The 23,397-nt window shown below is 40.4% G+C and overlaps 1 protein-coding gene across 1 annotated transcript in view; it reads right to left on the bottom strand.

Moving 5' to 3' along the window:
• ADGRB3 (adhesion G protein-coupled receptor B3) overlaps positions 1-23,397 on the bottom strand; it is an 802,351-nt gene that overhangs the window by 387,059 nt on the left and 391,895 nt on the right. Inside the window, exons 12-13 of the mRNA XM_079939099.1 lie at positions 11,710-11,778; positions 7,214-7,322 (exon numbers count right to left, since the gene is read on the bottom strand). Of these exons, the coding sequence (XP_079795225.1) occupies positions 7,214-7,322; positions 11,710-11,778 (178 nt within the window). The remainder of the gene's footprint in view (positions 1-7,213; positions 7,323-11,709; positions 11,779-23,397) is intronic.

Below are 23,397 nucleotides of genomic sequence, written 5' to 3'. Positions count from 1 at the left end.
GTCATTCTTAAGATTGAATTTGGACTCAATTTCAGAAAACACCAAGTATGAATGTTCATTCTGAAAAGCCCAGCATTTCATATTTCTAAACCAAGAAGAGACAGTGATATTTAGCTTGGAAGAGAAAAATGTCTTAACATTAATGTTTTCAAGGCACTGGCCTTATTGGATTACTAGAGAAAAACTGGAACTATACTTTCCAGAATATTCTATCTCTAAGGGTGTACATAGGGGTGACTTCTGAAATTCCTTACAGCCAGTAACTTTAATATTCTGTATCTTGAGACTTTCTTAGCCTAACAATATTCCTTTTTTATCTGATACTGTCAACTTTGAAGAGTTCCTAAGGAACTGTTGTGAGATAGTGTTAAGTGGATGTAGCAACGTTGATCTGTGCAAACTAAATCCTTAGAGATAATTGTGTTAAAAGGTTACGGGTAAATCCATTGAAACCACCTAAAGAGCTTGGAAATTTAGATCTTGTTCATTGTGTCTGCACTTTTCCTGGAGAACTCTTATGTTTTACCACCAGCAATCACATAAGATTTTTCTTAACTCCACTACTCTGAACTTTATCAGCAATTGATATTAACTACAGTATTGTTCTGATATGTTCTCTCTCTCCTATTAATTACATGCCACTGATTTCCTACTGCCCTGTTCCGGAACCCCTTATACCTACTACCTCTGACTATTCTTATTCTGATATCTGTAACGATTCTTTGTTGTTGTTTTTTTCCCTCAACATTGATTTCTATTCTATAACTTACATGACCTCTTCCTAGTATAATGTGTAAATTTTATCTGCAAACAAAATATATTTCTTAACTTGGTTTATGACTATACGTACTTTTTCAGGTAATAATATATCCTAGAGATCTCTCCATAGTCATATACAGAGATATTTTTATTGAGATATAATTGACGTATAACATTAGTTTCAGATGCACAACATAATGATTCAATATTTTTATATATAGTGAAACGATGACTACAAGAAGTCTAGTTAACATCCATCACCACACATAGTCAGGATTTTTTTCTTTTTAAATATAGGCATCATCTTCCATCTTACCCCTCTTATTACTGTCCTGATCATTGAAAATGCTTTTCTGGCTTCAACCATCACTTTTATGCAGTTGACTACCAAGGGTATATCATAAATTTGACTTCTCTACCAAAACCCAAGACCACATTTTATTTTTCCACTTGAGGGGTACATTTGCATTTAAACATTAATATGTGAAAGACACTCTCAAATGTTCTTTGAATCAATATAATCCCAATTCCTCCCTTCTCTCTGACACCGCATTCAGTTACGGAATGCCATCATTTCAACCCTCAGAGTCTCAAACTGATATAAGTACATTTTGGTTTCTATTCTTACTACCGCTAACTCAAGTCTTCATTATCTCCTGCAAGGATTATTATAAAAAGCCTTCTGGTCTCTGTGTTTAAAATATGTTTCAATCTCAACAAATTTTATTTCTGCTGTGACCTGTGTCTTTCCAAGGCACAGCTCTCACCCATCGATGAAGTCTCAGGAGTTCCCTACTGTCTTCGGAATCGGGAAGCATGTGACACCATGTCTCAGCATGCCTCTCCAAGTTTATTTCATTTCCTTTACCTCCATACATAGGTATTTTTATCAAAATAGACCACGTATCCCCTAAGCACTATCTCAGCTTGGACAACTCTATACTGTTTTTGCTAAAAGAATGTTCTGGGATGTCACCATCTCCTTGTCACTCACTGTGCCTCAGGTTGGACTGTCAACAATCCAGCCATCCTTCAACATCTACACTAAATGATTCCTTCTTGAAGAACATTTTCTAGTTCCTTACATGGAACAACATCTCTCGGAATGAATCTCTGTAACATTTGGTTTCCATGACACACACCAGAGTGCACTTGGTATGTTATTCATCTATGTAATTCTTTTATGCCCACAACTGGACTGCAAACTCTTTGTAGACAAGAAGCTTATTCATTTAATGACCTGAATCACTAAGGAAAGGCTTTGCTTATAGTAAGAGACAAATTCTTTTTGTTTTTAATTGAACACAGTCAGTGGGCTGCAACATACATCACATGACAGATCCTCCTTGAATTCAGTTTGGTGAACACAATTCAGGTTTTAAGTCCAAAACTAAAACACTTAATTTCTAAAGAATAGGCTATTCTTACCAACAAATAAGGCAAACACAATATGCTACTTGAAGTGATTATGGAAAATAGACAACTAAAATCATAATAAAAAACTATAAAACACGCTGCCACAACTTTAGACAAATGCTCGAGAGCAGCTGTCATCCATGCACTTGTCCTGTAACTCTGATCAGGTGAGGTCGCATACATCCTGTTCTGTCTTGGGAACTGCAAACAGCTGGGCCTCAAACAATGTGCTTGTCTCCCCTTCAGTGCATACTCTGCTTTGTTTTACATTACTGCCTCCAAAAATTCTAAATACCTCTGAGTCATGAGTAATTTTTATCCCTTAATTCTATTTTATAATATAATACATACACAAATGTTAAGAGAATGGACAGTTTCAAGAGACAGTGGGGGTTTAATTTGGCAATTGGGAGTTTCCAGAAGGCTTTTCTGAGGGGAATTTCAGGAAAGTGATGAGAGAAGAATGGGACTGAAAAGAACCGAAGAGGAAATGTTTGGAGAGAAAGCGTAGAAATTCAGTTTAAACACTCTTCAAGAAATATTCTTGTTGAAGAAAAATAACTTGAACGCACACTAAATAATATTAAGATATAGTCCCCCGACCTAATCGATAACAAATATTTTAAAAATATATTGAAAAATTCACATTTTTCACTGAAGAAGATCACTTGAGCATATTTAGAACATGTAGAATACAACTCTAGGATAAACTGAGGCATATTGAAAATTTAAATCTCTCTGTAGCACATCAATTTTTCATATTCATTCATTTACTGAGTCATTATATAAGCTATTTAGTAGTGTTTACTAAGTGCTCACTAAATTTTATTCATTATAATTTATCGTGTGTCTATTTTGAATGTCATATTCATATGTGATATAAAAAATATTCAATTACTTTATAAATGTATTGGATTGTTTAACATCTTTGTTCATAGAATACTTTTTTCCGAGGCTTGTGTTAATAAATTTTTGAGGTCATAAGTCGTTTGAGAAATTGATCAAAGCTATGGACCTGTTCCCTCCCACAATGAACATGCTCACCTTTATACCAACATGCTCATAGTTAGCATATAAGAGCATTTCAGTTATAAAAGGTGATACAGGTAGGGACACTTTTCAGATAAAAGAAGCTTCAAAACTTTTCATTTGAATTATTTTGGAAGAAAATCTTTCCAAGACATGTCACTCATTTTCCATCTTAATCAGATTATAGAAACTTTTATCTTGATGAAGAGTGCTGTTCCCACCATATGGGCTCCACTCTGCCAGATTCTTTCAGAACTTCTTTTTCTTTATTGTTTCAGGTATTCTATCTGCTATGTATGTGATTCTAACAGTACCATCTCTGCTCCCAACCCTTTCTGTCAAAACAAGGAACCAGAAAACAGAAAACCCCAAACTATTTAAAGTTGAAATAAAATAAGCTATCTGCAAGGTTCTGAGACTCTCTTATTAAATTGTATGGTCTTTCTTTTATTTGTGGTTATTCAACTCTGTCTCTTTCTTCAAGAGCTTATCTATATTCCAGAAAAGTGAGGTGCTGTGCATATAGGCTTTATAAAAAAAAATTCGTAGTCTCTATAAGACATGATCTTTGGAAGTTCTTTAAGGAGTCTTTATAAATTTAATTTTATTTATTTTTTATACAGCAGGTTCTTATTAGTTATCTATTTTATACATATTAGTGTATACATGTCAATCCCAATCTCCCAATTCATCACATCACCACCCACCCCCTTCGTTAAGGAGTCTTATTCCAACCCACTGAAAAAAAAAATGGGCATAAGCAATAAACAAACTTTCTTAGTTACCTAGTCTCTATTTATCACTAACATGCTGTGTATATGTGTGTCTGCGAGCCTGCAAGCATGTGTGTGTGTGTGTGTGTGTGTGTGTAAGTTTGATGTTGGATAATTAATATTTGGACTTAGGACATAAAACAAATGCCAACTCACACAGTTTACAAGTTGTCACCGCAAATTATTCTCTCTGTGTGTCCTTGTCCAAAAACATTGGACATATCTGACACAACACTATAGTCATGCTTTACATATACTAGTATCAAATTGGATACCATGAAGAATGTGAATAATAAGTGATTATTATTTATATTACCCAATTTGATATGAGTGGATTGTGATGGTTAATTTTATGCGTCAACTTGACTGGGAGGGGAATGCCCAGATGGCTGGTTAAACCACATTTCTGGGTGTGTCTGTGAGGGTATTTCTGGAAGAGACTAGCATTTGAATCAGTAGATTGAGTAAAGCTCTCCCTCACCAATGCAGGTGGGCATTGTCCCATCCATTGAGGGCCTGAATAGAACAAGACGTCAGAGGAAGGGTGAATATACCCTCAGCTTATCCTGGACATCCATCTTCTCCTGCCCCTGGACATCAGCACTCCTGATTCTTAGGTCTTTGAATTCAAAGTGGGGCTTAACACCATTGGCTTTCCTGGCTCTCAAGCCTTCGGGTTTGGACTAGAATGACACCATCAGCTTTCTGGGCCTCCAGCTTGCACAGAACGGATCTTGGAACTTCTCAGCTGCTGAAATTGCATGAACCAAACTCCCAAAATAAACCTATTTCTATGTACCTACAGATATCCTATTGGTTCTGCTTCTCTGGAGAACTCTGACTAATATATGAATATACTTTGGAAAATTCTTAAATATTATTGAGAATAACCTTCTTCTGGTCATCAAACAACAGTAAGCCAGTCCCTCGACTAGTATTTGGAGAAACCAAAATAAATAAAATCTCTTTTGGGTGGTGTAATAATGTTTGGGATACTTATTCACAGAATATAACCTTTTCTTATATGGATAATCAGTGAAGCAATCAGCAGGCCAAACAATCACACTGCCCTTACACAAGACTGAAGACAATATAGGACAATATTGGTTTTATTTGCAGCATTAAACTGCTTTGTCACTATGCTTAATATACTTCTTAAAGTTTAGTGATGATAAAGGAAGTAGGCAAACCTAGGCGAAGCATAATTTTAACACAAATTTTTCAAAAATACAAGTTTGGTAAGTCAAAAGAAAGGTAAAGAGGAATAAAGATTTGCAATTTATTGATATTTATGGAATTTTTGTCGTAAGCAATACTAGTACCATAGGGCATTTGGTATGCTGTTATTCAAACAGCCTACTTTAAGTTCACATTTAAGTTACTAGACTCTAAGATTGGTTTCGGTTTTTAAAGTTTTTTCCAAACACATTCTGAAGACGTGCCATGTTTCGATCTGATAATACTTTTAATTAGCCATGCGTTTTAGAATTAGGTGCTAAGGTTAACAAAAATCAAGAAAACAATAGCTCTTTGCTTTTTCCCCCTCTGTTTTTCTTGTAAATTACTATTGTCCAAACTGGCATAGCAGCCTTCCTGGTTCCTTCCTCCCCCCAAAAAATCATAGGCCCTTAGAAGAGTGGTTCCACCTTGAATGACCAGCGTCCCCAGAATCTCTCTAGGGTTTTCCTTCCACGTTCCCCAAACTCATAACCCAACATGCTACCCCCTTTTTCCACAGATTTTACCTTTCCTCTCTTTGCCCAGACACTTTTGGAATGGACATTTAATTTGGATTTTCTCTGATTTCTGAATTCATCCTTCAATAAAGATACTATTTTCGGTCACTTTTTCTTCTCCTTGCCCATAGCAAGGACAGCTCCCTTCATTCGTGAACCAGCACAAGCTGCTGGACATCTACTCTCGGCAAAAGTCTGGGCCCTCCACCACCTCTGGAAAGTGGATTAAGGCATAACTCTAACTCGTAAGGCCTCAAGCTGCATGAAGATGGCATGTGGGCATGGAACCGTCTGCAGACCTTTGAGGTCTCCATTACACAGGTTCTCTTCAACTGAAGAATATTACCAGTAGTTAGCTATTACCAGTTACAAGTTGAGGTCACCCTGGCAGAATATATCTCAGAGTCAAATGAGTCACTATAGGAGTAAAGGACCTTCCGAAGAAATCAAGTATAAGATGAACCACCAAAGCTGTAATCATAAAAATGTTATGTTCTATACCGTGTGAACTCCCCTAGTTAATCCCTCCTCAAAGTTAGGTCTCTTCCTGATCTAGAAACTAAAACTTAAACATCCTTTGAATAAGAATGTGAGGTAAGATATTGATTTAAACACATCTTTATCTACAGTTAGTAGTCTTTATGTGAAGATTGCTAAAACATGACAATGAAAGAAAATCTGAGTCATAGTAACATCACAAGAGGAAGCTGTAAAGAAATAAAACTGTAAACATGTATCAACTCAATGCATATACTATTTAGGAAGAATAGTTCTTTGTTCTTGCAGTATTTTTAACTACAAAAAGAAATGTGCCGTTTGGTTAACATAATTGCTGTTGGCTGAATGCACAATAATTGTAGCACTGTAAGAGGCCGTGTGTAATTCCTCCCTATAAGAGACAATGTTATAGACAGCTAAAGGAAGAAAGATGTTTTCACTTTACGTGTGCTACCATTACAGAATCCACTACAGAGACCCGAGAGACACACTGTGTCCTGGAAGTTACTCATGAAAACTTCGGCAGCAACAGCATTGTGACAATGACCCCTAAAGGTCTCTGAAGTGTCCCACCCTTATGGAGATTCAGCAGTTCTTTGGGACCCCTAACAAGAAAGTGACTCGGCATCTTCATGAACAGTGTTTGCGAGACCACCAAGGCTTATTTTTTATATAATCACATAGTATATACTATATATTTTCAACATGAGATTGGATAGCAATAAACATTTGCTATATACGTGTACAGATAAATACAAGTAGGCTTAAATAAATGTATACAAATACACTCAGATGCATGCGAATGTGTGTGTGTAGGTATGTGTCTATAGTGAATATGTGGTTGGCCCATTGAAAAATCAGACACCAAATACCCACAATACATTACTCATGTAGACTCAAAGATATGAACAATGGGTACCACACTTAGAAATGTATGACTCAGATACTTGCAAAGTTTTTTAAAAATTCAGTCAGATTTTGGGAAAACATCCTATTTCTTACCTACATTTCCAGTCATTAAGTATGAATTCTGAAAGTCCATCATCCCCATTCCAACAATGTGTATAAAATCTTCAATCACCTGCATTAACTCTATTGAGCCCGGATAAATCTACAAAAATAAGCAAAGGTTAGATGGAATTTAAAAAATCTATATAATAGAATATATAACTGGAATTTTAAAAAGACACAATGAGATCATAAATGAGCTCTGATTTATTTGAAGACATTTCTCCAACTAGCAGCAGCTGTATTTTTTTTTACTTTTTAAAATTATTTTTAATCATTTTATTTTATTTTTAAATTTTTATTTATTAATTTATTTTTTAACCCATCTAACAGTTGTATATTTTTTGAACTAATGGTTGAGAATGACATCAAATGTCAGCCAGCAAGAACTCTGGAGGTGATATGATGCCGTGATTAATCCTTCATAAATCCAAGAAAACTCAAAATATCTAACAGATTGTACCCTTAGAAGCAGCATGTCTTTACTTTTGATGGGTTCCTTTCCTCACTTAAATATAACATAGAACAAACACTGAAATTTGGGGGCTTTTTACATTTTTTTTTACTTAGCATCTGTACAATGAACACTGGGGAAAAATAATTATTATTGCCATCATGAATATTTATAGACTATTAAGTTCACTGTAAAATAACTATCTTGGGAGAGACATTTATTTCTAATCATTGTAATAGCTGCTGTATGAATAATAGTGTTGGCAATACTTGCAGGATCATAAAACAGCTCTAGTATAGGTGTTTCACATGTACATATGTAAGACACACCCAACATCATCCGCCTCATACACTGCAAACAGATGAGTGTTTGCTTAAAGATGACCTGATTCTGGCAATAGCTCACAGTGAGTGGAATGTGAGGTCCATTTGAAAAGACAAATGAATTTTAGCATGTGTAACCCATCATGCTGACAAAGTCAGCCTGCATTATATAACCAGATTAAAGCAGAAAGTCTTTTGAAGTTACGTTCATTGCTTTTAGCCATTCAGCACCACTGCAGCTTCAAGCCATGAAAAATTTAAGTGCATTAGAGAATTTTAAATGGCTTTGTTTTGCAAAGGCTTGTGCAGAAGGGGGAGAGAGACTCTGATGAGCAGAAAGACATGCCGGGCAGGGTGGCCAGCAGGCACAGTGCGTATATTTTACAGGAGCTTGCGGCCGCACCCATCCAAAAATCAGACACCTCGAATGCATCGTATACTTCCTCATATATGGTTGAAGACATGAACAATGGTTATTACAGTTAGAGACGTATGGCATAGATAGTTGTAATTTTTTTTTAATTTCAGGAAGACTTGGGGACAAATGCTATTGCTTACCTATCCCATTCCCGAAATGTGTGTGAAATTTCCTCCACATTCCAAAAATGTGTGTGAAATTTCCATCAGCTCCAAACTTCCTGCTGCTACTGTATTTTTTCTTCTATTTTTGTGTAGGTGTGTGTGTCTATGAGTATGTGTAGTGTGTGGGTAAACACAAATTAAAAAGAAGAGGTTTAATCCTCCCAGTTGAAAATAGAGAAGAGACACCCTCCCTAACCCCTTGCCCCCCTCCCTTAAGAGCATTTACTTTAGAAAACTTGTAATAGTTAAATCCTTTCTCTGTCTCTTTGAAATGCGTGTAAACCTTTTTGAAAGTTAAATAGCCTCTTCCCAGCTTAAAGACCCAGGGATGTCTCTCAGTGGAAAGTCATCATCTAGATTGCTGTGCGGTGGGAGGGGCGGTGGGAGGGTTAGACCCTGACTTAAGCAGGTGCCTCACTCTGAGTTGCAAAACTGCCTGCAGTCATTAAGATATCAGAGGTCATTTTTCCTTTGGATAAAGCCAATTCACTAACAAGATGGTCATCCCAATTACCCAGTGCATTTAGGATGAACTACCTAAAGTCCTCTTACTTGAGAATTAGCTACTGTTTACCTCGAGAACACGTGTGTAATGAGTTGAACATCCGCTCATCTGTATTAAAGGATGAAGTTTCTCTGTCTTTGCAACTCTTAGTGAACTGCCTGTGAGGCACATCACATTCTGGCTTAATGCCTATTCAATAATAAAACTGTTTTCTTTCCTGTCTACTTTGGGGAGAGGTTTTCTAGGGTGGCAGCAGATTTTGTTTGTAGTTATATGTTCCCAACAGTTTTCAAATGTCATAGAGCCGGGGCTGATTTTTTTTTTTTTTTTTTTTCTGTAAAGGGTCAGAGAGTGGCTTTGTGGATCACGGGGTCTCTGTTGGAACAACTCAGCTCTGTCCTTGCTGTACCATAGCAGCCTTAGGTACTGTGGCTATGATGCCAAACTTTATTTACAAAACAGGTACCAGCCTGGATCTGGCTCAGCGGCCACAATTTACGCACTCCTGGAGAGACACAGGGGCGTTCAGTATAAAAAGGAAATATTGATCATCACAATTATCATGAATGAAATGGACCGTCCATTCCAACTACAATGATGGTGTATAAAACAGTGCTATATAGAATGCAGCCTTTTTTTTTCACTTTAGTATACTGTATTTTTAGTAGGATTCTTTAGCTAAACATAGTTTCATCCTTCATAACTGGGGTTTATGTGTAGTGAACAAACTATGAAATGACACTGTTTATTGTCCAAAAGTGTGAGTTCTAATGGCAAAACGCTTCTGACTTCAATATTCACCATTTTACTCAGCTAGTCTTCCAAATGCACACAGAGCTATGCTTTATGTTATATTTTGTTGAGACTATTCCTCTAAAATAGACAAAGGATTCTCTTTGGTAGATTTTAAACAGCTCTTATTTCTGAAGAGTTCACCCTTTGTGCCCAAAACTTGGAGACTCATTTACCACTTGGCTGCATTTATGAAAACATCGCTACAGAATAGTTGCTTTTATTTCAAATAGTTACTTCAATGAAGCATTAAGGATCATCACTACTGAAAAAAATATTTAAAAGATAAGAATATACTTAACTCAAAATCACAAGTAAATAGGTGGATTATGGATTCAGGATTTTCCATTGACAAAAAGTTCTGCCGCTCTTCATTATTTGCTCAAGTTGGGACCTTGCAGCAAATAACACCATCTGATGGATTGCAGTCTTGTTTTAAATAGGGTATTATACATTTGTCCTAAATATATCCATAATTAATAGTCTCCAGCACTCTACAAAGATGTGCTTAGCCACTTTAGAATACACTTAGCAGTGTATTCTAAGGAAAGACACCATTTTCTCACAGCGAGTGAAGGAGGTTCTCCTCTAGAATGACGCCAAGGACAAATACATAACTCAAACTAGTAGGAAAAGATAGATTCCGTGTCTTAAACTAAGGAGTGATTTTTTTTTTTTTTCTTGCTATGGCCAGAAGCACAGCACTTGTACCTGATAATGAGGTGGACCCACACTGGACTATTTTTAGAGTCTATCCATAGAGTTCCTATGATAATAGAAATAAAGGGCATGCTTTACTCCTGAAGGCCCAGAACATGATTATAAAGGGAAAGGGAGAGAGAGGGTCCACTTGAAACTCAGGAAGTATTCATTTTCAATATTGCATTGTTCTCGCGGAATTTTTTAACAAGGGTCAAGTAGAAAACGTTTACATTAAATTTCTACAGGATTTTTAAAAACATGCTTATTCTCCCTTTCTTAACTTCTAACTCACTTTTTCTGTGATTTAGAAAAAATAGTATTAACCATGTGTCAGTGAGCATAGCACAAATGGCAGGACCAGGCATTTTTAAAACAATAACTAAACCAACAAGGCTCCTTGCTACAGTTGCCATGCTTAGCAGAAAGAGAAAAAGAGCAGAATACATTTCTTGTAATGAGAACTCATTTTTACAATTCTTGGCTTTGAGTCAAAATGCACATCTGTATACATAATTCAGGTAACACGTAACAGAGTCAATACAGATGATTTTACTAGTTAGTACTCCCACAGTTTAGTTTGCAATGTGTCCTTTTATTTTTTTTTATTTTTTAAGCAATATTAAAGTGCTAGTTTATGATTTTGCTGTTTATCCCATCCATAAGTTATCTTTGTATTATAACTGAACATTTTTACATTTCTGTTTTCACAAATGTGCAATCAGGTTTACATGCTGCTTGGTAATTCTTTTTCATTTAACATTCCATTATAAGCATCTTACCACATCAATATTGATATGGCAATGTGTCCTTTTAGATTACCTGTTTTTCCTATAGTCTGTAGACAGGAAAGAAAATGATGGGTAAGGCATAGAGTCATTATGTATTAATACCTTAAAGTTAAACATTACTTAAACCTGCTCTGTTTTTTCACATTTTAAATATCATTGATTCCATAGATTGTTATGATAAAGGAGGTCACTTGTTTTCTCTAAAATTAGAACGAGATAATCTAGAATGACTTTAAAATTTTTCCTAGTATGTTCTTGGAATAGCGAGCCATTACTTTTTTCACATATTACGAAGCCTTATTTAACCAACTTCATTTTAAGTTCTGAAATAACTTCAGCTTTACCTGTTGTGCATCTTCCCATTTTTCCTTGTTGTCTTCATCTAGAAGGTTGCTAACTATTTGAAAGAAGTTCTGTAAATTAAATTAGATAAAAGGTTTAATGTTACACGAGGGAATATCTTTTCCAGCAACATCTGTTTGAACGCTGAGGGTATAAACACTTTGCAATACTGCTTGATGACCCTAACATGCTATTCTAGAAGATCTCTGAGGACCCTCCCTCAGCAACATGATTCTGGGATTTCTAGAGAATGTCACATATTCAGAAGACATCACAATAGGCACAACACTTACTTTCTATCACAGTTATATGCTCTGCATTCTACTCTGTCAGGCCACCGTATAATTATTCTTTACAAAGAAGCTCTCTTTGTAAGCTCCTGTAAGAAAGTCCCCTGTGTTTGTCTTATTAAAGTCGTCCAGTTCCCTGTGAGGAATGATTGCTACTCACACTGCTGGGTCGAAGGGCATCACAGTGAAGCCACAGGCCACGGGCAAAGCTGAGGCCAGTGAAGCCTTCCTCCTATTGGATCCTGGCTCTGCCCTTCCTGGCTATTTTACTTTAACGTTTACAACTACTTATTGCAACGACGACATGAAATTTTTCAAGTTCCTGCATGGTAAGTGCTCAGGAAGTCTTGGCTGTTTTCAAATTCCCATTCTTAAACCCCCTGCCTTTTGCAGCAAGCCAAAATGGAGGGATGTCCAAACCCTTGTCATCCCCCTGGTCCCTAACTAACTGTTGGAAACACATTGGCTTTAACGTGTTCCAGCAGTGCCTGCGATGAGTTTCGGTTTTCCCTTTCCAGGCAGACAGGCACCTCTCAGTGTTCGGTTTTTGTTTCCCACACATCGCATCGTCTGTGTCAGTACTCACTTCACACACGAGGGATCTGTACTAAAGAGAGACCTTCCTATCCTCTCACACTCGCTGTGAGCCAGGAGAGGAAAATCAGGGTGCCAGGGACATGGGGTCACAGGAGACCTAAGAAGTGTAAAGTGAAGCCTTGGCATCTGTCTGAAGCTACACGGACAGTGGTCCCTTGCTTTTATCCTCAGAGCGCACCTCTTCTGGCTGCTCCGTATGTTATGAACAGGAGCACGGCCTTACGTTGATACCTTCACTTAGGACAGGTCTCCCTTCAGGAGTTGGGGGCCAGGTAGTCACAATTTTTTAGTCTCTTCAGCCTTCTTCCCTATCCAGCCAGCTTTTCAAGATAGGTCTTTACTCTAATTCCAAAGAAATTCACCTGCGTGTTTTTAGAAGAGAAACCAAGCAGCTTCATTTCCTCTTGGGGTTTGAATCTGTTAGCATCTATATTTAATTGCCCTATTTGTGCTATTCATTTTAATAGTTCCCGGCAATCATATGGCTGAAACATGTTTCCAGTCACAACCTCTATAAAACTTACAGAATATTTTAGGCAGCTCTTGGGAAAAAAAACCGGCAAGTCTGTCTGAGACCCGTTTTCTAATTCGTTTAACCTTTTTGTACTACCAGCCATTTCTTCCACTGAAAATGTCCTGGCTGGGGTGATAACATTTCAAGGGCTTTGTCCACTGAGCTGTAATTCTACGTATGGGCAGAAAGAATTAACCTTCAGAGTTCTCCGATCGCCTGTGGCTAGTGAACTCAGTAGGGGACGTGGTGCTAGTGAGACCAAAGTTGCAGATTTCATCCCCTTTCACGCCGTCAGCCTTGCTGAGGTCCATGACCGCGCCTACGTCCTAGCCCCTGCCTGCTCTCATACAAAATGCATGCTGCTCCTAACAAGGGTACCGCAAGAATGGGAAGCAATTTGTGCCAACGCATCTCCGTTTCCGGGAAAACATTGCACAAAGCGTGTTTTAGTGACAGGGAGTCAGCAGCTCTGCGCTGTATGTCAAGGCCAGTGAGCACACGCGATTCCTTGATCAAAACGATAAATTCAGAGTTCGGTGTTTCAAAATCACCAGAGGGCATACATAAAAAACCACAGATTATTAAAATATACATTCTAGTAAGCAGAGAGTCTAAGAAAGGCGGTTGTACTATCTTCCAAGGCCAATAAATCATACTTGACTAAATGAACATGGGAATGCCGCACAGAGTAAAGCTCTCCTTCTATCTCCCAGTGGATTGAATCTGAAAATGGTCAGTTGTAGGTTCGTGTAGGGGGACAGGGGCTAAGCCTTAATATCCCAGATGGGGGAGGGGGAGGGGCATTTCCAGGGATACTGAGCTTTGCTTGTTCCTCAGTGTATCCTCGTCGCATGCAATGCCTTGCCCACAGCAGGTGGTTAATAAAGTCCTAACTTAAAGGAAACAATGAAATCACAAAGTCAGTACACCTCGCTTTCTCCAACAAGACTCAAGCATCATTCCTCTGAGTTGACCCTGCTCTAATCTGTCTCACACACGTTGAAAAAAAATGTACTTCGATATATCAATTCACTTCTACATTTGCTCAAATATCATACTGACAGATGGAACAAAGCAGAACCAAACAGAACAGCATTTTGAAGAGGGGACTCATAACCTTTCAGACCACTTGACTGAATTTTTGAGAAAAGTATAAAGCAACTTCCACGGCAGCAGATGCACAACTTCTAGAATTTTTCAAGAGCTCTGCTACCTATGGTCAGACCTCTCCTTTGATGATATGTGGATCAAGTCCCTTAGCCCCTGAATTGCATCTGACAGGTTTCTGTTTTGTTTTGATCACATCCCGATCTCTACGACCTAGACTGATTTGAAAAATTCAGCGTCCTTAGCAGAGTCTGAGTTTGGAGCTTGAACTAGGCAGACCTGCTTTAAAAATTCTCCCAACATTTATTACCTGTGTGGTACTGGGGTAACGTTGCCCACCTCCGCCTATGTTCTCTAGCCTGTGAGGCAGAGATGCTAACACCTGCAGGGCAGAGCAGCTGTGAAGCTCAGAGCTAATTCTTAGCACAGTATCTGACACACGCTAAGTGCTCAATATATGGCAGCTTTATGATTTTATTCCCTTTGTGTTATCTTTATACGACTGGCTGCATGATTTGTATTTATAGCCACATTATGGCCCATGATTTGTTCAGCAGAAAGCTCTCCTTCCTAAGAATGTCCTCTGCTGGGAGGGGTTTCAGTGTTGTGATGATGAGACACGCAGCACGTGGGAGACCCTGAGCAAACGGCTGTGGGACACCATGGGCAGGAAGCAGGACTCTGGTTTTCCTCGGCAGGAAGTATTATTAAAATCAGCACAGCAAATGCATGTCGTAAAGAGAAGCATTGATGTCTCTGCCCCAATCAAAGTGCAAGTCCTAGATTTGGCCATGTGAGACTAAAAGGACACTCGATTTTCTTTCTTATTGGAGTATAATTGCTTTACGATGTCGTGTTAGTTTCTGCTGTACAATGAAGTGAATCAGCTATGTGTATACATATATCCTCTTCCTCTTGGACCCCCGTCCCACCCTCCCACCCCTCTAGGTCATCACACAGCACCGAGATGAGCTCCCTGTGCTACACAGCAGGTTCCCACTAGCTAGCTATTTTACACCTGGTAGTGTATATATGTCTATACAAGTCCGTTCCCCACGCCTGTGTCTCTATTCCTGCCCTGGAAATAGGTTCATCTGTATCATTTTTCTAGATTCCACATACATGTGTTAATATACGATATTTGTTTTTCTCTTTCTGACTTACTTCACTCTGTATGACAGATCTTCTAGAGTAATGAAAATAAAAACAAAAATAAACAAATGAGACCTAATTAAACTTAAAAGTTTTTGCACAGCAAAGGAAACCATAAACGATAAAAGACAACATTCAGAATGGGAGAAAATATTTGCAAATGAAGCAATGGACAAAGTATTAATCTCCAAAATATACAAACACCTCATGGAGCTCAATATAAAAAACAAAACAAAACAAAACAAACAAACAACCCAACCAAAAAATGGGCAGAAGATTGAAATAGACATTTCTCCAAAGAAGACATACAGATTGCCAAGAGGCATATGAAAAAATGCTCAACATCACTAATTATTAGAGAAATGCAACTCAAAACTACAATGAGGTATCACCTCACACTGGTCAGGACACTCAATTTTATGCAAAGCAGTAAGTACGTAATTCTTTGTTCTATATCTGGTTGGCTTCCACTTGACAAATTTCTCAAGGACTCTATACAATTTTCTATAAGTATATTGAAGCACATCCTAGCATGCACTTTTGCTGAATTCCTTATTGAAAGAGAGTTGTAGGTTAGGCTCATGATCGGAGATATCTAAGCCACAAGAAACGTGTTCTCCTCCTCCTAACCCAGCAGCAAATGCCTGGGCACCGAGAGGCAGAGACAGGCCCCAAGGAACAGAGTTAAGAAGGAGAACTGAAAGCTTTCAGGAATGGTGGTCGTCCCGACATGAAATATAGAGGGATCATAAGAGAGGCTTAAAGGCTAAGCAAGGAAGCAGGGACACACCATTAGGATTAAAATGGCACAGCCCAGGACAGTCATGCATCCCCAATCCAGAGAGCAGTCGACGGCTGCAGGTCAAGCGTGATCCGGCCCCTTCCTGTCTCTCCACTCTGTCTTGAGCGATCCTGTCCCCCACTCTCTCTACTCCAGGCTCAGCAGACTTCTCCATGCATCCCAAACCTGTTTCTGCCCAGTCTCCAGACCTATATAATGCTGCTCCCTTTCTTCAACCACTTTACTTCCTGTTCTTTACTTGAATAACCCTTTTTTTGTCCTCCACGTCTAGATTTACATGCCATTTCCCCAGAAAGGCTTTCTCCCACCACCACACTGTAAGTATACAAAGTCTGCACAGTCTCTTTATGTTTCTGATTTTGAGTAGTGAAAATTTTTATTTTTCATTTACCAATACTGTCATCATTCATGCTTTGCCAAAAATCCATGGAAAAAAGAAACAGCCCATTCCTGGAAGTAATCACCTAAAAGAATAAGACGTGAAGGAAGAGGTTCTATTGACCAGAAGAGACCCTTGTTCTCTGTTCTGAGAGTCAGCTTTCCCCAGTACCTGGGGAATTACTAGTACGATGGTCTCTGGCTCTCCCGGCCTCTACGTCCATGCATGACCAACCCAGCAAAACTACTGTGCACTCACCCAAAAGGATGAATAAGTGCACCTTCACCCTAATGTAATGCAGGCAGCAGCCAGCTGTAAGGGAGCCACTCACAGGGCAGCAAACATGCGGAGTTGCAGTTGCACTGTGTAGATTTCTTTTGAAGTGTATCACACTTCGTAATTACAATGTATTTATATGATGATCAGTTTAGGGCTTCTTCTCTACCAGCTTATAATTTAGTTGGGACTGTTTCCATTTTGTTCGCTCCCGTGCCCCCAGGGTACAGCACGAGGCATAGGAAAATGTAAATACTCAAATATTTCATGTTGGCTGACTGCATGCCTACTGTGTGGAAGACCATGGGATAAACACTGGGGGAATTAAAAATCACGGATACACGGTCCCCACCTAACGTGTGGCCTCCTTTCAACACCCTCCTCTGCTCTATACCCAGGGTTCTTGTAGGTCCAGGGCAGGAGATAGGGTGCTTATTTTTACAGATCAGAAAGCTGGTTCTCCTGATTAAATACGGGATCGAACTCTTCCTATCTGAGTGGCATTTTGAAGTCTCAAGGCCGTCCTGGTCACAGACACCCACTCTTGAGAAACTGCAGGGCCTCACAAGTAGAGGACACAGTGGAGGATGTTCGGCCCTGGTCCCCTCCCAAGGAAGGGGTCTCCTCTTCCACACACAGCTGGTTCTTTGCCAAACACAGTGGAGCCCCCTGTGCACCACCACTGCTGCCCCATCCCTGATGGAGCGAGGGCTACCTTGTTCAGCAGCAGAGGGCATCGGGAGAGAGAGAAAATTACACTCCAGGCAGCAAAGCTGGGGGCTTGGGGAGGAAGAAGCCTGGGGAAGGGAACATCCCGGGGAGACTTTACCAAGAGCCCGAGTGAGACACAGCGAGGACAGAAGTGGGCATGAGGGTGGAGGTGAGGAAAGACCCAGGGGTTGCTTGAGAGGCAGAAAGGCACTCACTCCTTCAGGAACATTGCCTGAACACCTGCTGTGTACTTGGCCCTTTTCTGAGTTCAGTGAACGCAACAGTGAGCAAGACACACAAGAGTTCCTGCCCTCACGGAGCTTGCACTGTGCTGTGTAAAGAAAGGACATTTAGTAATAAGTAATCATTTAAAACAGGACTTAAGGTGATGAATCAAAAATAAAATAGTGTACGGGGCCAGGAGGGACTGGGCAGGGGAGGGCTGTGTGTGCGTGTGTGCCTGTGTGGACATGTGTATGTGGGTGTGTGTATGCGTGTATGTGCGTGGGTATGTGGGTATCTGTGTGTTTGCATGTCTATGTGCTTATGTGTATATATGTGTATGTGTGTTTGTATGTGTAATTGTGCACGTGTGTATATGTGTGTGTATGTGTGTGTGTAACTGTGTGGATGTGTGCATGTGGGTGTGTGTATGTGTATATCTGGGTATCTGTGTGGACATGTGGATGTGTTTGTGAGTTTATGTGTATATACGTGTATGTGTGTTTGCCTGTGCACACATGTGTGTGTGTGTGTGTGTGTGCACAAGGCTGCTTCAGGTGGAAGAGTCCGCAGGAAAGACTTTTCTGAGGAGGTGACATCTAAGCTGAGGACAGAGTGATGAAGGTGGCAGTCATGGGCAGGGCCGAGGAAGAGAGCCCCAGAACAACAGTGGGACGAAGGAACACAAACAGAGAGGAAGCAACGTAGCTGGCATGGCCTTGAGCAGGGAGCTAGAGGAGGGGAGGGGGAGAATATTAATACAGGATGAAAAAGAGAGTCAGGGGCTCAGACAGAGAGGGGCCTGGATCCCACCATAGTTATGTGACACGAGTTTCAGGAAAAATAAAAATCTAACGTTGGCTGCTGAAAACAGAGTACAGGAGAGTGAGAGTGAAAATGGGGAGGTCAGAAAGGAGGCCGTGTTGTCTGCTTGATTAGGGAACAAAGTGTCATGGTGATGGAGGGAGAGGGCAGAACTGGGACCAGGCCCTGGTTCCTAGAGGACGCACAGCTCCGCTGAACACGCAGAAGACACAGCAGAGCTGCATGTGCCCGGGGACTGTGGGCTCAGCTCTGTTCTGGCCGAGTGTGAGGCGCCTGGGATAGAGCTGAGAGCAGATGCCCAGCTGCCACTGTCCCTACAAGCCTGAAGCTCAAAAGGTCAAAACTTGTGAATCCTTAATCCTAGTTGAAACCTGGAGCCTTTGGGAGAAAAACTAAAATGACCAGGAATAGAGCTGAATGGGATGAACTCGAAGTTAAAACACTGGTGATAAAATAGACAGGAAGAGGACCACGTGAGGTTAGATGAGGGCTTAGGGATAAGGAAGCAGGAAGTGGGGCAGAAGGACTCTGCAGTGGGGAGGTTAAGTCAGATGAGATGGACCAAGTCTGCAGCAAGGTAAAAACCCAAAGAGTTCAAGATACAATGCCTTGGTCTCCTGTATTTTTTTAGCCTCCATGCACTTGGATGATGACACTTGCACGTGAGATGTGCAAAACCAGGAACACACCCAGGTTACAGATTAGGGCCTGGATAACTGATGTCCAATCTATGTGTATGTGTGTGTGTAACTGTGTGGATGTGATTGGGCTATGACTCTACTTCTTAGCCTCCCAGTCAAGAAAGTGTAGAGAAATAAAATTGAGTAAGAGGAATATTATTACACAAATAATCTTAGGCTTGTTCTACTGTATTTTTTAAAGCTAACTAATCCCTAAAGAGTGCTTTGCCTATTTTTTTTAATAGGTGGTCTCTCAACGGATCAGGACAAAAAGTCACGTCACTCTGGTTTAATCTTTTATCTAGAATACCTATCCTAGAAGCACATCAACTTGCCGTTGGCAATGAGAAACCCTCAAGGATTCAGGAAGCAGCAGATGATAATTAAGGATGCCCCCTGGAAGGCATCAGGGACCAAGATATACGGAGAATATGATTCAGAGACAAGAAACTGAAGCACTGGAAAACCAGAGGATCAATGGGGGGGACAAAGGGATTGGGGTATCAAGGTCAGAAGGTCAGCCGTGGGGTCACCAGCCTGGAAGGCTGTGGTCAGAGGACTCCTGCCAACAGGGCCGGGCTGTCCCAGACAGCCCAGTGTCATATGCCAGATCCAGAGGGTGTGAGAGCCGATTATTGAAGCAAATATTCCCTAACGTGCACTAGTTTAGGAGAAAAAAATCCAGAGCCTTTAAGGACACCTTTGTTTTTTTCTTCTCGTTTTAGTCACAGATATCACCGAAGCTCTGACTCATTTTGGAAACAACATGGAACAGGGGTCCAGGAATCTCGGGCTGCCTTTCCCACTAATCTCACTGCTCTGCCGAGATGGAAGACGGTACCACCTGTGGAGTTTTGGAACTGCTTGGATGGGCAACTTCCTACACGATGCTATGAGTCTTTCCAGGGCAAGTGTAGGATGGAGGGCTCCAGAGAAAGAGCAGAGAGTGGGTCTGCTTTGAGGTGCAAGTGACAACCAGAATGGGGGAGTGGAGAGAAGCAGCGTCTATTGTCAGCGCTTAGGGGGGCCAAGCGTGGTGCTGCTTTACAAATGAAGGGTAAAAACTTTAGTGATGCTAATATGATTAGGTATGTTCATCAATTATTCCCAAGAGGGAGCCCTGCCGAGCAGTCAGTCATAAAAAACATCATAACAAGTGGGGCAAAATCTTCCTCAAATCCAGACAAGGCACAAGGTGAGAAGTGATCACCGCATTTGGGCAGGCCTGGCGAATATACCAAAGGGCCACCTGGGCAGGAAACACACACACATCACAGGTTCACCCCTGGGATGCTGCGAGCAGAGCCATAGAGGTCCTGTCCCTGGGAAGATGCCTGGCACATACTTTTCTTGGCTAAAGGGAAATTCTCACAGTTCCTTCAAGATCCCCTGTTGTGCACTGAATTGTGTCTGGCCCTGATCCATATGTTGAAGCCCTTAGCCCTCAGTACCTCAGAATGTGATTGTATTTGAAGACAGGGCCTTTGAAGAGGTAATTAAGTTAAAATGAGGCTGGGTCCTAATCCAATTTGACAGGTGTTCCTGTAAGAAGAGGCATTAAGGACACACAAAATCATCAGGGGTGACACACACAGAGAAAAGGGCCATGTGAGGCCACAGGGAGAAGGCGGCTGCCTGCAAACCTGCCCACGCCTTGATCTTGGACCTCCAGCCTCCAGAACTGGGAGACAATACACTTCTGTTGTTTAAACCACCCAGTCTGTGGTATTTATTATGGCAGCCCTGCAAACTGATACATTCCCCCATAATTTTTTAAAAGAAGAATTTAATAATAAATGGAATCACAATAGAAGACTACCTGTACACCGTGCACATGCAAATCTCAACATTTTCTTGACTCTGATGGAAATAATGAGGGATTCTGAAACGACAAAACTACCTATCAGATGCTTTATCATATTTTTCTTAAGTTCCACCAAAGTCATTCATGTACATCACATGGCATGTACCAGGTGATAGGCTCCATTCCACAAATACCTAACCTTCTTAGTCGCCCTTCTTTTTTCCCCCATCTTTGTGAATACTCTATTCACCTATGGAGGTCCTCAGTCCCTCTCAGCCTGCAGCCATCTTCCAAATTTTGTTCATGGTAGGATTTATTCACATTGGTGGGTGAAGCAAGATGTGTTTATTAATATCTCACCCATTTAAGTCAGGTATTTGGCATTGAATTTCTTCTTTCCATCTTATATAATAAGGGCACATTCTCCACACTATCTAGAAAGAGCTTTTAGCTGTACACATTCTCTCTACCACAGAGAAAGAATAGGGAACCGTATCAGGCTGGAAGCATTGAAATGGCTGCATTTGTGACTTGGAGTGATTATCAGCTGGGAGTTGCCATCCTGGGCTCCTCTTGGTTCCCACAGATCCAGGCATCCTGGCTATTGATTCAAGCCATCCTCTCATCCACTTGCCAGCTAACATTGAAATGGCTTTGTGATAAAGGCCTTAAGGACTAACACTTCTTTTCTGACTTCCCTTCTCCTTGATACATTCCCTGCCCTTCTCCTCTACTAAGAGTGGGGGGAAAAAAAGAGTGGGAAAAAAAGCAGTGGCCCATTCTTGCATAGGTAATGCCATGGAGAATATTTGACCTTCCTTTGTTCCCAGGAGTGATAGCAAAATACACATCTGCACTGGCAGCAGACACCTGTGGTCCAGAGATGCTTCAGGTGTTTGCTCCATCAGAATCTCACCTTCCCGGATCATAAGGTTCGTCACCATGTTCCTTGAGCTTTTACTGTGTGCCACATGCTGTGTAAGTTTTACACAGTAACTCAACCCTCACATCAGCACTGTGCATGGGTACCATCATCCAATACAGTGGAAGAGAAATGGCAGCTCAGGGAGGTCCAGTCACCTGCCCAGCATCAGATAGTTAACAAGTAGCAGAGCCCTGACCAGAAGCTCGGGATTCTGACCACGAACAGGCACTCTGAGTCATCACGCTCTATTGCCTTCCTTACCTCTCCGACTTACGTTCCAGGAAATTATTAATCTTCTGCTGCACAATGTTCTTTAAGCAGAGGATCTCAAGTCATAAGGTACTGTCTTGTAGGCTAGAGTTATACTACAATTCCAAACCTAAAGGGCCCGTACTAGATCTTATTTAGTCAAGAGAATTAGTTTCAGCATTACATAATGGCTTTGGATTGTTAGCCATAATTGCTTCCCCATTTATCAGACCACTCTTTTGTACACAAAAAGTAAAAGCATTTCTCACTGAAAGCATCAGAGAAATAATACTCAAGAATCCTCACCTAGTGCTGGATGGGTAGCATGAGAAAGATCCAACATACGTGCTTGCCCGTCAAGTGTTTTAGGAAAGAAGATGCTTGGCTTATCCGAAATCACTAACTCTGCTTTCAGTTTAATTTCTTGATCACCTAACTCTGAGAATTTTATTTAGAATGTAGTTTGCCTTTAAGAAAGAAATTGGAAGCTGAGTTTTGAGCTTCCTATTTAATCCTAATCATTGGGAAATGAATTTTCAAGCCTAGAGAACACGTTAGACAAACAAGTGATTTTCAAACATTGGCGACCTGTTTGAGGGTCATGATTGACTTTTTATAACCAAATAGGAATGCATAGAAAATACAAGAGTGCATTACCCACAGGAAAAGGGAAATATTATTTTGAAAAAGTCTAGTTTTCAATTATATATTGAGGTAAACTGTGTGCCTTACTGTGGGTCATAGTCAAAAACATTAGGAAAACGCTGAGTTAGACCAACAAAAGTTTTGTCAGGGAACAAAAGCATGCCTGAGAAGAGACAAATCCTTGCATCCAGGAAGTTTGAGGGCAACTTTAAACAAGGCGTCTCTGTGGATACTCCATGTATGTATTCTTTCCAATTCTTCTTTCTTTACCCCCAAATATAAGCTGTCTCAGGGGCCTGCCTTTCCTTCCATTAAGTGGATCATGCCTGCTTTTCTGATCCACTGTCACTGAAACATGCTTTCTTTTTGCCAACCTCTAGGTCATTGCTGTAGCCTTTTCACGGGTTTCTTTCCCCCAGTCTTCCTTTACTCACTAATCGCCCTTATCCACCTTGGCCAGACCATCTTTCCAAAAACAGCACTCACATTTAGTAACCTTGCTCATAGAGAAT

This window comes from Stenella coeruleoalba (assembly GCF_951394435.1).
Source record: "Stenella coeruleoalba genome assembly, chromosome: 12".
Lineage (NCBI taxonomy): Eukaryota > Metazoa > Chordata > Mammalia > Artiodactyla > Delphinidae > Stenella > Stenella coeruleoalba.
This window is presented reverse-complemented; position numbering and strand designations above follow the sequence as displayed.